Raw genomic sequence first — 15,321 nt, 5'->3', positions numbered from 1 at the left:
AAGGTGGACCATAAATTGCTTCTTGAAAAACTTGCATACAATGGTATTCGCGGTAACTTGTGACGTTGGTTCAAATCCTACATCTCTAATCGCACACAGAAGGTAAGTAATAAAAGGTATTGAGGCAGATTCTGTACACGTAAGCTCTGGAGTTCCCCAGGGATCAATTCTGGGTCCTCTCCTATTTCCGATTTTCATCAATGATGTTGGTGATTGTTTTAAATTTTGTAAATTTTTATTATATGCTGATGACCTAAAAATATTTTATATAATTGATAGTAATGATGATCATCTTAAATTTCAGGAAAACCTTGAAATTTTTCCAATTATTGTCTAAATAAATGCAAATCTATTATATTTACAAAAAAAGTAAGCCTACTTGACGTTGTTGATCAAATAAAAGATCTGGGTGTAAATCTAGATAAACAATTCTACATGTAGATAATGTAATTAACAAAGCTTATAAGATGTTTGGATTTGCCATGCGCTCATGTGTCAGTTTTGTACAACCCACTACATTTCTACATATTTATAAGTCTTTAATTCGATCTCAGGTCGAGTACGCGGTACCTGTGTGGAATCCCTTCTACGATAAATAAGTATATGCTCTTGAGATGGTCCAAAAAAAGTTTCTTCGTAATGTACACTATAAATGTTTTCATGGACGTTTATCATACAACCAATTATTAGTTAAGTATAACTTGCTTTCATTGAAGAACAGGCATATTCAACTCGAGGCAATGTTCTTGTATGACCTGTGTCACTGCAGGTATGATTGTGTTCAGCTCAACAACTAATTATGTTACAGAGTTCCTTGTAAGGTTCACTGTCGTAATCTACATCAATTGTTTGCTACCTCACTCTGTCGCACAAACGGGGGTTACATTAATCGCATTGTAAACGCTTATAAATTTCAACTCCGTTGATATTATTTCGGAACGTGTTGGTGCATTCAGGAGACTTATCGGTGGTCTACTTAAGGTGGAGGAAGGATATTTTGTTGTTGATGTTGTATTTATTTATTGCTGGTAAATAAATTTTAATTTTTAAAATATTATAATATCAATTTTTAAGTTATTTGATTTTGAGTGGATCACTGGTACGCACTTCTTTACATTTCTGTCATTCATGTATGTGTAAGTTTGATTTTGTACAAGTAGTTGCACACAACCATTTTGCATATTTTGTTTTATGGTAATAGGCGGCCAACGCCGTTGGTGGACTAAAATTATTGATATTTAGATATATGTGTATATATATTGTTATTGTCTACTCTTTGTTGACTTAAAGAAAGAGAAAAAAAAAATATAAAAAATAGTAAAAAAAATGTCCATATTTGCATTTTGGAAATAAGAATTTGAACTAAATTAAGATAAATGTGTCTGAATTTAATTTTAGAACCAAAACATACTTCTATTTATGTAACGATTCAATAGATAAAAATGATTTGCTACATTCAGCTGCATTATCAATTATCTGGTTTCAGATAGAGTTTGAAAACATGATTATATATTTTTATATCATCAGATGTATACCAACAGTTTTTATTCCCTCCAAATGTGTCGTAATTTGAAATTATTGTGTTTCGTACAGTGAAATACGACGCTAGACGTTTCTACATTTTTATCAGGACAATTATTTTTCTTTTTAAAAAAACTAGAAGTAGGACTGGTCAAAGTAGTTTTTCATGTCACTTATTTTCAAATCGAATTGGTTAGAAAAGAATTACGGCAGCGTATTTAGGACGCCAACAAAAGACGACCTACATACAAAAAATAGCTATTAAGTAGATTTGTAATAAATCGTAGGGTCTTCATCAACCTTTAGGTGCCGTGACCAGGATTTTATCACTGTAGAATCAGTAGAGCGAGTTTTCCAGAGTAGAACAGAAGACGACGTACGCGATTACTAATTGCAAGTAAATTTTAAGACACAATGAGGACGGAGATTTTCATATCATAGAAAACGAATGAGGAAAATCAAACTAAACAATATTTCAATTTGTGCTTTATTTATGAAAAAAATTGTAAATTATCCTACAATGAATCTCCGAATGAAATAGACTTACATATCGTTTTATGTATCAAATACATTATTTTGCTCGACGCCAGATCAAACCACATAAGAACAATATAGTTTAAAATATTATCTACAGAATCCATTCTCGGCGATTCGATTACCAAAAATACAATCTTCGTTTAATTTTTACCGTCTCGCGATCTGCCGGCCTCGAGCGGCGCAGCGGCGGGCGGCGGGCGGCGGCGGCGCCGGCCGCGGGGCGCGGCGAGAGATTATTTACATCACGAATATACAACAGAGCGTTCGGCGCGAGCGCGAGCGCAGGCGCGAGCGGCGGGCGAGCGGGGAGTGGCGCGCGGCGGCGGAGCGGGCGGCGGGCCGGCGCGCTCAGCCGAGCAGCGCCTCCATGGTGTAGGGGTGCGGCGGGTGCGGCGGACGCGGCGGCTCCTGTCAGTCGAGGATCACGAGCTGCAGCGGCGGCGCGGCGGCCGCGCCCGCCCCCGCGCCCGCGCCCGCGCCCGCCGCCTTGCCGCCCACACCGGCGCCTGCGCCCGCGCCGCCCGTCGCCGCCGCGCCCCCACCGCGCATCGCTCGCCACGGCGCGCGGGCGCCGCGCCGCAATTCTCCGCAGCTCAACGTTCGCCGGGCAGACCTGAAATTTAATTAAACATTCAATATCCTGGCCTGTATCCACCTTGCAAGTTTTTCAAGCTCGTTACTAATCATATCAATACGGTACTCACTTGGCCGCCTCTGTCGCCCTAAAGTAAAGGTCGTCGGGGGCGTCCATCCACGAGATAACGTGACGGCGGCCACCGCGACCAGTTATATTTGTTGGCTTGCCGTTTACCTGTGCAACACATCATTTAGTTAGTTTCGATTCGCAAGTCATGATGAAATGTAAACTATAGGACATGTCTGTGTTCGGTATTTGTGGTGTACGCCTTACATGTGCAAACACGTGCGCGGGTAGCGGCTGGCCGGTGGCCTGCGCGCGCGCACACATGGCGGCATATTGCTCGCGCGAGGGCCGCTGCATGGGTGCAGGGTGCTTGTTGGGCCGCTTGGCTGGCGGTGGTGCCGCCACCGACTCGCGGGGCGCTCCCACTCCTATGTGATGGTAACAAAACAGCACTTAATAATCATATTTAAAAATATATATTTAAAAGATATTTCAGACGGTCAAATTGATGAACTAAATTTTATCTAGTTATTTCGATATTATTACATAATAAGCGTTTCCAATCTTAAGTGTGCTTTGTAATTTCATGTGACTTGCGGTATACTATAACAATTAAAAGAATAATATATACGCTTCTTACAAGTAGCTTGTTATGTATTATAAGCCTATAAATGTAGAAGAGAGTAGGCTACATTTTTGCTTATCGAAGTTATACGCATGTATATGGTATATTTTATATTAGGAAATTGGAAATACAAACCCGCTGTTACTATCCATGGAAAGCCAAATGAGAAAAACAATTTTAATTTATTACATCACAAATAATTACTAATAAATAACAAATCATCAGCGAAGCATATGTGAAAGTGTTGTAATATTGTATAAATACCGCTAAATGACTCGAACACAACACGCGAAGTAATAAATTTAAGAACAAGTGTCTATTATGTATTTAGAGTTACAATGACTCAATCTGTTAATAGTATTTATTATAAGGTATCAAGAGCGTTCATATTGAATCTTAGCAAAGTGTTCCAATATCGGAATTATCTTTAAATTCATCAAAGTTGTTCATCGTTAAATTAATAAGGATTGGAGCGTATAAAAATCGACTTTGGTGGTGTAGCGGTCTAATACACCACTTCACCATCCGACGGTCACGGGTTCTATCCTCGCATAATAAATACATTTGTATTCAAGGCTATGTATAGGTCTAGGTGTTCTTTACGTATGAATTAAGAACATGTATCAGTTGTGGAAAGAAGTTTTGCTTATCTTGGTATAAGACGGCGCTGTGTTATCATCATTGTCCACTGTTAAACATCGGCTTTCCCCCTTTGGCTGCCATAAAGAACAGTTCTGAGCCACCTGCATCCACTGACTCCCTACAACGCATTTGAAATTATCATTTTATCTAGTAGGGGGTCGCCACTCAAGAATCTTTCTTCTCCATCGGTTGTCAGTCGACACTGTGTAATGTGTGCAAATGTGTGTCTTTATTTATATATGTGCGTATCGTATACTGACTGTCGAGTCCGTTGATGTCGTCGTACGCGCGACGCTTGAGCGGCGGCGCGGGCGCAGGCGCCGGGGCCGGCTCGGCGCGACGCGCCTCTATCTCGGCGCGCGACGCTACACGCTCGTACATCAGGCTGCCGTCTGTGGACACACGCATTATTAGTACACCATATTATATATGTATGCTGTATATTACTCGGTATTTTTCACATTTTTTTTAGTAATAATGGAAGTGGTAATTGACTGCTATGAGTATGAACACTACTATGAACTGCTTCTTTTTCTACTTTATTCAAAGTGGATATGTTGTACACGGACAATATGGTTAGTGCTTACGGAGATAGCGCTTGTAGATCATGTATATATTTATTTAAATTTAAATTATAATAATAATCTTTATTGAACTATAAGTGAATCAAATTACACGTAGCCCTGATTCTTTAATTAGCGTTAACTTTATGTTGGGTGCCTCTATAAGTGTATATGGAATCAAATCTATGTTATGCATACAATACATTAGGAATATATAATAAGTTTGTTTTATAATTGCTAATTTAGCACTGCATATATTGGGTTAATGACACTATATGTACCCACATGATACACTATATGTATCCATATGTTAATATGGCGGACTTACTAAGTGTTCTCTATCAGTCAACCATAGGGCAAACAAAGAATTAAATAGGCAGTGTATTATCGTTAATTTTTTTTTATAATAAGTGCAAATGAAGTAGTTATATAAATAATACATTACTGCAGCGACTAGCAACTGAGGCATTGATGGACGAACGTGCAAATATGGGCTGAGGCATAGCCAAAGCACACATACGTGAGTCCATCAATGTCTAGTTGTGGCCAAGGCTTGTATAGTACTTTTCTCAAACAATACGCAGAAATAAAAAACACAATTTTACTTTTCAAGTTCAATGACGAATAACGAACAATAATAATTTTTCACGCGCCATAATGTTCCTTAGTTTCTTTTTTTTTCAATAAACAGCTTTCTATTTGCAAGTTAGTTCGAAATTTAAATAAAACCTTTTATTAGTTACCTCCTAGGTAGCCATGTTTCGAAGTAAAAGGTCTTTCCATTTTTAAATTACAGGACAGATATGAGTTTACATAGAAAGTTAAAACAATGCTCACATTTCCGAGCATATTTGGAAAAAATATGTATATGTGTGGTGCACTGACCGGGCGCCTTGGGCGGTTTGGGGAAGGCGACGTGCGCGGGCGCAGGCATGCGGTCGCGCGGCGTGAGCAGCAGCCAGTCGTGCGCGCGCGCCGCCGCCACGGGGGCGCCGCGCGCGGCCGCCAGGCGCGTGGCCACCGCGCCCACCGCGCCGCGCGCGCGCGCCACGCCGCCCGCCGCCGCCGCGCCGCCCGCGCCGCCCGCGCGCATCTCCGCGCCGCCCAGCCCCGCCATCGCTATCGAACCTGCCACGGAACACACCATACAATCTACATACACCTCCTTCCGCATTATAATACCAACGTCACGTTCACGTCCTCATCACATCAGCTGTTTACTATGCACTGCTGAACAAACACATTACATTCCTCATAAGAGCGGTTTTGACAGTAGTCGTCACACTTGGCGGGCGAGTTCGGAACCGCAGTTACAATTTAGTGATGTTTTGAGAGGGATGGTGCTTGTTAATCGAATTAACATACCGTTGCAATTTCTAAACGCAACTCAACAACAGAGAGTGCGATACTTGTATATCGTCGTCTCTCTCTCGATGATGGAGACCGGCGCGGTCGAACGTAATTAATAAAAAAAAAACAATAAAAATTTTATTTTTCAGACGTAATCAGAAATACGACGATAAGTTTCAGTAAAACAGTATAATCAGTCCAGACTACTGATGGTGTAATAGTAAACTAGTTAATATAAGTGATACGTTGTAATCAGTGAAATATTGGGAATACACAAAGTTCAGTGACCGTTAACTGGTTTTAATTAAAAATCCACAAGACAAGATACTCAATTAACAGGGACGCTGTACCCCTATCAACCACTAAGCTAAGGACTGGATTCACGTAGGACGGCACTTTAAACCCGCTACCGTACTACACACGTGACTCCGGTGAATTAACAAAAACTCCCTAACATTTCTGGTGACCCATGAGGGGAACGATTCAGTGTACTCCACAAAAAAAAAAAATATTATCAGGAGACAATCTGGTAACATATCATTCAAAACTGAGAATACAAACTATCGACGTCATCATTTCATCGTGAAAGATCGTCGATCGAAATAAGTCAGTACAAGATTTCAAGTCAGAAAAAACAGTGCAATCATTAGTGTTATGTCATACGGGTGAAATACGCTTTAGGTATATTATTTCATTATATCTTATGGACAGTTCGGTATGTAACTTCATATTTGTATATTATACGTAAGTAAAGAGGGTTGACGTCAGGCAGGTGGCCGGTCGTAAAACTAAAAACCAAATCTTTTTGTAATATGGATAAAATCATATTACGCCGACCCTAAATGATTGGGATAAGGGTAGGGAAGATGATGATGTAAGTACGAGTACGATATTTGTAAATTTCAATCGCAATTCATTTCATAGTGCAGTGCCACAGTGTAAAAGATTTACATAGACTTATATTATTAATTAACAGTATGTTGTTCCTTCTATCAATTCCAACGTCAGGGGCTGAGAGGCCAACTGTACAACCCACTCATGGAGGCGACGCAAGCTTTAGAGAAATAAGGGCTCCCAGTGATCTAGTGGTTATATTTGTTGCTTTTTATATACGAGTATACAGAAACTTCCGGCGCGCATCAGAACTCTATTTGAGGAGCGGCACGGGACTACGTTAGCCCTGCCCTCCTTCAGGCAACTCATGGAGGCTGGATAAGCAATGCCGCCTTCAGCTCACTGTTAATGAGGGCAGCTGTTATCCTCTGCATCGGGAGCCCGTCAGGTGCAGTCCACCACGGGTCAAAAGGACATTACAGCTCTTCAGTCAAGGTCCTATTAGATTACTTCAATCAGACGACAGGTATCCAAGGTAATATGAAATTATATTGCATGTTTTGGGTTCCGACCACCTATTTAGCCACCATTTAAGGCGGACATAACGGCTGATAGAGTTACAGCTGCACGAGCATTCTCAGGCGTCGTCACAGACTTCGCCGGCCCATTTTTTGTCAAGGCCAGCTCACTACGAACTGGCAAGTCAGTCAAGGCGTATCTGTGCGCCTTCATATGCCTAGCCACGAAAGCCGTTTACCTGGTGGTAGTATCCACGCTATCAGTCGAAGAGGACTACCTACTTACATTCGGTGAGACCCAGGTGCGAATTCGTAGGGGCCAATACCTACCTGAAGGAGGTCAATTAGTTTCTGGTAGACAAGGAAATAATTATCAAGGAAGAATTATTCTATCAGAACATTCAGTGAAACTTCAATCCGCCAGCGGCTCTCCATATGTCAGGATTAGTTAAAGTTGCAGTCAAGAGTACCAAGGGACTACTCAAAAGAGAAATAGGCGACTTTATTCTTATCTATGAAAAAGTGTCTACTACCTTTGCCAAGATTGAGAATGCATTGAATTCCCGCCTTCTCGTTGCCATGTCAGAAGACCCATGTGATCTCGAGGTATTCACTACAGGCCATTTCCTCATTGGGCAACCCCTAGTAGCGTTGCCAGAGTTACACTGGGGCAGTACCAAGATTTCAAAACTGTCTCGTTTTTAGGCTATTCACATTTTGTGAAATGTGGTATCAGAAAATGTAGGCTCGTTGGCACACTGAATATTTACACACTCTACAAACAAGCAATAAATGGTACAAACCATCTGATAATTTAAAGGACAATGATTTAGTTCATATTCTAGATGAAAAAAGAACCCCTTTGTACTGGAGACGGGGTCATGTCATAGAAGTACATAGAAGTACAAGGATCAGGATTCATATGTCAGCTACCGTACTTACTTAGTCATATAAGCTAATAGGAACTTATCGCTATTTTGTATCATTGTATTCAGTATATTCAGTCAGTCAATATCTCGACTCCTGAGGCTTTATTGTTATAATAGTTCAGTATCATTGTTTTTCTTGCCGCCCGGGAGGAATGTTAATCGAATTAACACGCCATTGCAATTTCCAAGCGTAACTCAAGAACCGACAGTGCAATACTTGTATATCATCGTCTCTCTCTCTCTTTCTCTCTCTCTCTCTCCATGATGGCGACCATATAGGTCTCAATGATAGGGACTATATCTACCATATCTAAACATTACCTTAACAACTACTAAGCTAAGAACTGGGGTCACGTAGGATGGCGCTTCGACCCGTCACCCTACTCATACACGTACGACTTAACAAAAATTCCCCAACACTGCTTCCCATCTCTCAACCATTAAGTAACAATCAACTTTAAATAGACAATTATATAAATAACTAGTTGACTTTTTATTTTGACAAGAAACAACAAACATTTAAGGACCATTCATTGGGATAAAAAATCATTTTTTTTAAACAAGAACATAAGTATATAATTACAAAATTTTATTATACTCAGTTAAATCGTTTTGCAGACCAGTATGGATAAAAGCAGATTGCATGAAAAAAAAAAGTAAAACTATATAAATAAAAAGATATTTACATAATTTTTAAATAATAATAACAAAAAACAAGCACAGTAATAAATGATACAAAAGGTGTAAAAATATACGGGGTGTAAAGGACAGGTTGACAAAAAACTAAAAAAGTGAATTCAGACCATTATTGTGAACTGAAAACCAATGGAAATTCTTTCTGAAAAGTTTTAATTTTTTTTTCTATGGTTTTTTTTTATTTTTTTCATTGTAAATCATGTAATCTGTGATATTATATCATAATATAATATAAAAAAATTCATAGTGAAATACAATGAAATACTAAAAAAAGCAAATTGTATTAAAATTCTACTGCGACGCGCGGAAGTAGCTGTGTAATGTCAATGCCATAAGTGTACAAACACCTACGAAGGAGCACCGTTGACTACGTCGCGTGAAGTACAGTACGTCGTAAAATTTCAAATACATTGCGCGGCATCAAAACTAAGAATCTTAAATTATAAGCCTGTGGTGCATTTCTGGTGGCAAAATAATCTGCTATCTGATTTAGGCCATTTATCTGAATCAGCTGTTTTCGTTTTGGCCAACTTGTCCCTTCTACTCTGTTAAGATAATAGACACAAATAAAAATTTGTAATATTTGTAACAGTCATCTAAACAAGACAATAAAAATTCTGTCTAATATTAAAGATATTTTCTATTTGGCTCAATAAATGTACAATATCCTAAAATATAGAGAAAACTATAAAGATCATTAAGAAAATAGAATAAAATTAGTTTCTTGAATAGTTTACTGGCATAAACTACTATAAAATGTAAAAATCGTTTAATTAAATTTCAGCCAGTAGAAAAGCAAAGCTATTTTTTTAAAACACTTGTAAGCAGCATACGATTCATCTGATAGAGTAAGTGACTACCGCTATATATGAGCACCTACAACACCAAAAAGAATTGCAGGTATGCTGCTAAGCCTTTTAAAAAGGATTATGCTGTTTTGCTGAAAGTTACGATGTGGTGTCGGTTCGGGAACGCTGTTTATAGCGTGTGTAGAGTATGTTGCACGTGCGCGTACTCACATTCGTGCTTGACCTGCGCCAGGTTGATGGGCGAGAAGGGCGAGCGCGCGTAGTGGCGCGGACGACGCAGCGCACGCGACAGGCGACGCGCGAGGCGCGTGAAAGGCGAGGCGCGTAGATAGAAGGCGGCGCGCGTCTTCATCACGGGTCGGGCGCCCTCGCCGCCGCCGTGCGCCGTTGCCACGTGCCGCGCCAGGTGCGCGCGCAGCTTGAACTCCTGCGCAACCACACGACTTGTAACATGTGCACCCACCACACCACAAGGAAGGGGTTGCCAGCAACAACTACTACTATACCATGTGTACACATTCATGTCTGGAAACTATTTCATCCTCACCTATCATTACTGGCGTAATTACGATTCGTCACTAGCATCCTGCCAGTGTAAACCAATAGTGGAGATCGGGATACCATTTTCATTCATTTAAAAGAAACCCATATAATTAATATTCTACTGTTGGAAGAAATGACAACGGGACATTCCTCATAGATTTTTTTTTTTTATAGAATGTGGATATTAATCTACTATTATAACTAGCTACAAACAGAATTTTATGTATCCTTTTTCGTGTACTGTACTACAACTATTTTGCCTTCGTAATCTCCTACAGTGCGTAATCAAAGCACATAAAATATCTTTCATCTCAGTTTTTGTCACACTATTAACAATTTTAAATTAGAGTATTAACAAGAGACGGAGAATTTAACAAATAAATTGACAGATGATACCACTTGGGTTGTCTCCTTTTTTATTTTATATTCCTTAAAAAACAAAAGTAATTTTATTGACTTCAAGATTTCTTGTGATCATTACATAGAAGGAACCACACAAACGTATTGATATTCTTTCCCAATAAAAGAGTTTTGATGCAGTATTGCCGGAGCCGTGGCCTATATTAAATGTATGCGAGGTGGTAGGTGGCGACGTTACCTTGGCGCAGTTGAGCACGGTGCAACGGTGCGGGCGGTGCGACACGGACAACGCAGCGTCCTCGCCCTCGCCGCGTGGACCTTTCGCGCCTTCCGCTTCGCTCTCACCGAACACGGTCGCCGTCTGCGGGCATAACGCGCACTTGTGAAAAAATTACCGTGAACACTGACCAAAAAAAAGTCTGTGGTCCCTATTTAAACTTTATTTGTACTTTTGAAAATAGCTGATATACTGAATTGAATAAACTAAATATTTACATTACATAGATAGATAGACTCTTTATTATTTCTTCCAAAAGATTACACTAGTGAACTTATTATAAATATAAACAATTACAAGAAAATATTTATTACATATATTATAATCTGATATTTTAACCACTCAGGTTCGATCCACTCTGATATTTTAATTAGCTGATTCAATTGACACATTATAATAAAACTCATGAAACCGCAGTTTTGTGGTGTTATTTGCGTCTGTATATATTTCTGTTCTATTTACACATTTCTTTATAAGATGTTCCAGTAGGTCTTTACATGTTTCTACAAAAATATTTGACTTAACCTCACCTTAAGTCCACCATATTTCTTCCAGTATTGCCAGCATGAGCCACATAATCTGTATTGTAAATGTTCTGGACCCCATGCGTACCATTGATTGGCATTTGTCACTAAAAAGAAGAAAATATATTTTAGAAATATAGAATTTTTATATTATATAGTAGTCTGTGTTTATGTGGATATTTTCTAATATAATTTCTAATTTTCACAATCATATTGTAAATAAATACAGAATTATACGTTTATATTTAAAAAAATGACCCAGATTAGAGGACATGTTTGGACAAACGGCCACCTTCGAGTCACAACCGAGTGACAACCAGGCTTTGTCGTAAAAAATATGATTAAACATTTTTTTATATTTTAAATAAACAATCTCATTGGTGTTTTCGCCGTGAAGTAGACGTGTTTGCATAGTTGATTCGATTGAACGTAATTTGCAATTCTAAGCTATGTAAAAAAGAAACAATACCTTGACAGGAGGCGCAGAGCTGCGCGGCGGACATGGCGGCGGTGCCGTTGGTGCCGCCGTTGAGCACCGCGCCGGCCTTTCCGCCGCCAGTGTTACTGTTGCTTGTGATTAACGCCTGGTTTGGCTTGTTGCTGCAATGTACAAAGGTTTGAAATTAAGAAGGGTAAAGTTATTTATATTATTAGAAAATCATTTTACTGAACTATGTGTTATCTTGCCAAAATCCATATCACTGGTTATATGATGAGAATTAATTTGATTGTTTGTTATTGCTAATATGTATGTATGTATAGTATATTTATTTTGCTTATATGGAAGGTCGTAGAACTTCTAGTAATAAGAATCGGAGTCATTTTGGAGTGTTGGCAGTCACACACATACTAATGGTAGGGGAATTAAAGAAAATAATCCTAAACGAATAACCAGTGATTAGAAAAAAATTATACTGTACCATATTCTTTTAAAATATCAATATTTGGCCAAAATTTTATCAAGAGCTGATAATCACGACTATTAATACACTTTGTGCTATTTGCTAGAATTGATTCTTATTCTTATATTTTAATTGACATTAAAATATTTAAGTGATTTAATTGACATTATATAACTGGAGGTGGAGTGGAGTATAATATTCTCTTTATGCTTAATTAGTATTCAGATCACTTCCCAAACAATAAACAGATTTGATGCTAATGACTCAACCATTTTGAATAACACCTCTGGGTTACTAGTTTAATAGATTGTACACTAGATAAAATGGCGATCCGTTTTATCTATTGCTGCCGTGAATCAGCTTTATTACAGGATTTGATTACAAGAGTTGAAAAGAAATTGATATAATATTGAGTTAGAAATTTGCATATTAAAAAGATTTGATAATAGATCAAGACATATTGTAATGATTTATTTCTTCAAGGTATTTTAGTACTTTAGGCACTGAAGGTTAAATTCACTCTGTCTACAGTACCATATAATTCGACATTGGAAAAATTAAAACATTAAACAAATGAAACTTACATATCAAAAAGCAAACTTAAAATAATTGTAGTGGCAACAAATACATATTAACGAATGATGTTGTGGTTGGTACAAACACTCACTAGTTGGGAATGTACACTTGTTTCAGCTTGGACTCGGCCTCGACCGCCTTGACGCGTTTCTGTTGCACATAGCGGTCTGTCGTCTTCCACATGTAGTAGTACTCCACGAGGTTCTTTAGCGTCTTCCATGGCAACTGTTGGATATAAATATTTTGTTAATCTTATTTTTACTTATTAATTTACACTTTTTATGCACAGTAAAAGTCTATTTACATTTGGCGGACTTAATACCGGCCGGTGTTCTTTACCAGTCAACCATTGGGCAGAGAATATGTAGTGCATTATTGAAAAGTGAATTAAATTCATGAGGCATCTCGTAAAGGGCGAAATAATAGCCTGGTCAAAATTACTACACCATACCTGATGGTGATTGGGTAATGTAGGTGCATAGTAATTAATGCTTTAAAAATATATACAGGCATTTGAATCGTTAATCGTTATCATGAGATGCATATATTTGTTTATTTGTTGTTATTAATATATAAAAAAGTAGTAATATAACGAACGCGCCAAAAAAAACGAAGCAATAATACTCACAAAGTCCTGCCGTATGTCGGCGAAGTCTTTGCCGTATTTGTCGAGTGCCTCCTCGAACAGGTTGGCCTCGGAAGCGGACCACTCCTCCATCTCGTCGCGGCAAAGCACCGGCCCTGACGCGGGCACCAGCGATGACAGTGCCGACTCTATGCTGTACCCGGATTTGTGTAGTGTGTCCATTGCATGGAACTGTAATTATTATGCATTGAAATTTAAAAGTGTTTGTACTGAAGCAATGGCAAATTTTTGTTCCATTTTTGATAAGCTTCAGGAAACTCTCCGGTTTGTATTATTATAGTACGTGGAATGGTTTCCATATAAAATAAAATCCCTTAACCAGAAAATGAAAATCGAAGATGCATAAGCACAGATAGACCAATTATGATTAACTCATGGAATACTCATATTTCTTTTTTTGTATTTAACTATGGATACAATTAGTAATATATATTAAGAGAAGTTGGTCTTTATTGAACATTATTCACTTAAAATGGAAAACTACTCAAATAGAAAATAATTCGAAAGTAGGGGGCAATGAAACTTAAAAATTTCACAATGCATTCTAATCATAATATAGACATGAAAGAACAGTTGTTTTAGCAGTAACAAGAGTAGATCATAGATACCCATACGAAAGATTTAGTTTTTCAAATAATTGAACAAAAATGAATTAATGAAGCTTTATTGACAACACACTGGTAATGTGGCAAAAACATTAAATAATTCACAGTATAATTTTAAACTAGGAGTATTACACATATTGCTACTGAGCATATCAGTCACTACACTATTCTGCATTTGCTAAGACAAAAGGGGTTATGCTGCAATGTTGGTATTCTGTGGTTGAACTGAAATACCAGTACGTATTATATTGGCGCTAATACAGATTATTAATATTGTGAAAAACTCACAAGTGTTATGTCGCGACTGGCGGCGGCGGCGGACATGTGCAACGAAGGCTGTTTTACACTAGAGGAGCAGTCGAGAGCGCGCGCGAACGTGCCCACCGAACGGGATACCACTAGGAATTGGTCGATTTGCCGGTCTGTCAGACCGTGTTCTGGCGTCCACACTAGTGTTTCTAAATCTTCACTGGTGCGCGGATCGTCCTCGCCTGGAACAAACAGTTACTTATTATGGAGTATCCAATATTTATATGTGCATTATGGTATAATTTTGCTGTCATAATAAAATTTGGAAGGAATTTTGTTAACCTAAATATATCGACATAATATTTTTAGCAAGACAGTTATTGACAGTTGTTTAAAATAGATAACTTCCGATAGTTGAAATTAATTTACGGAAACAAGGTGGAGTAAACATTATGATTTATGAGTTACATACCTTCTTTTAATAAATTAGTTACTTCAGTCTGATATCTACTTCCAACTCTGATTTCTCCCTTATCTGCTAATAAAGTCTTTTGTGAAGGATCAAATACTAAACAATAAAAAAATGCGTCCTGAAACAAAAGAGAATTCAGTATTTAATATTAATCTTAAAATTATGTATTTCTATTAATGTTATTTTAAAATTGAATTTACTGAATACAGAGGAATAACACCTGAGCCTCAGGAATGGTAACGCATGGGGGGTATCATGGGCGAAACAGTATACTCTGATATGTCCATGGTACTGCTCATGTCTATAGGCGACGGTTACCACTTTCCATCAGGTGGGCCGTCAGCTTGTTTGCCATTCTAAGTTGTATAAAAAAAAGTAGAAAACAATTTATCTCGTGACTTTGACCGCCTAGATAAACAGTAGACAATGTTATTCTGTAATAAGATGGTGTATCTGTGTATCAAATTTTACTCAAATCCGTCCAGTTGTTAATCAACAAT

The 15,321-nt window shown here is 38.3% G+C and overlaps 1 protein-coding gene across 1 annotated transcript in view; it reads right to left on the bottom strand.

Moving 5' to 3' along the window:
* Positions 1-1,992: 1,992 nt before the first annotated feature.
* LOC113519840 (metastasis-associated protein MTA3) overlaps positions 1,993-15,321 on the bottom strand; it is an 80,551-nt gene continuing 67,222 nt past the window's right edge. The window contains exons 5-17 of the mRNA XM_052900704.1: positions 14,822-14,939; positions 14,389-14,591; positions 13,478-13,666; positions 12,941-13,074; positions 11,841-11,971; positions 11,378-11,478; positions 10,809-10,931; positions 9,878-10,094; positions 5,417-5,659; positions 4,229-4,360; positions 2,969-3,129; positions 2,763-2,869; positions 1,993-2,671 (exon numbers count right to left, since the gene is read on the bottom strand). Coding sequence (XP_052756664.1) covers positions 2,470-2,671; positions 2,763-2,869; positions 2,969-3,129; positions 4,229-4,360; positions 5,417-5,659; positions 9,878-10,094; positions 10,809-10,931; positions 11,378-11,478; positions 11,841-11,971; positions 12,941-13,074; positions 13,478-13,666; positions 14,389-14,591; positions 14,822-14,939 — 2,061 coding nt within the window. The 3' untranslated portion in view covers positions 1,993-2,469. The remainder of the gene's footprint in view (positions 2,672-2,762; positions 2,870-2,968; positions 3,130-4,228; positions 4,361-5,416; positions 5,660-9,877; positions 10,095-10,808; positions 10,932-11,377; positions 11,479-11,840; positions 11,972-12,940; positions 13,075-13,477; positions 13,667-14,388; positions 14,592-14,821; positions 14,940-15,321) is intronic.

Source organism: Galleria mellonella, unplaced genomic scaffold, assembly GCF_026898425.1.
Source record: "Galleria mellonella isolate WM207_F2 unplaced genomic scaffold, CSIRO_AGI_GalMel_v1 utg65, whole genome shotgun sequence".
NCBI classification, from domain to species: Eukaryota; Metazoa; Arthropoda; class Insecta; order Lepidoptera; family Pyralidae; genus Galleria; species Galleria mellonella.
Note: the sequence above shows the minus strand (reverse complement) of the source record. Positions and strands in the feature narration are given on the sequence as shown.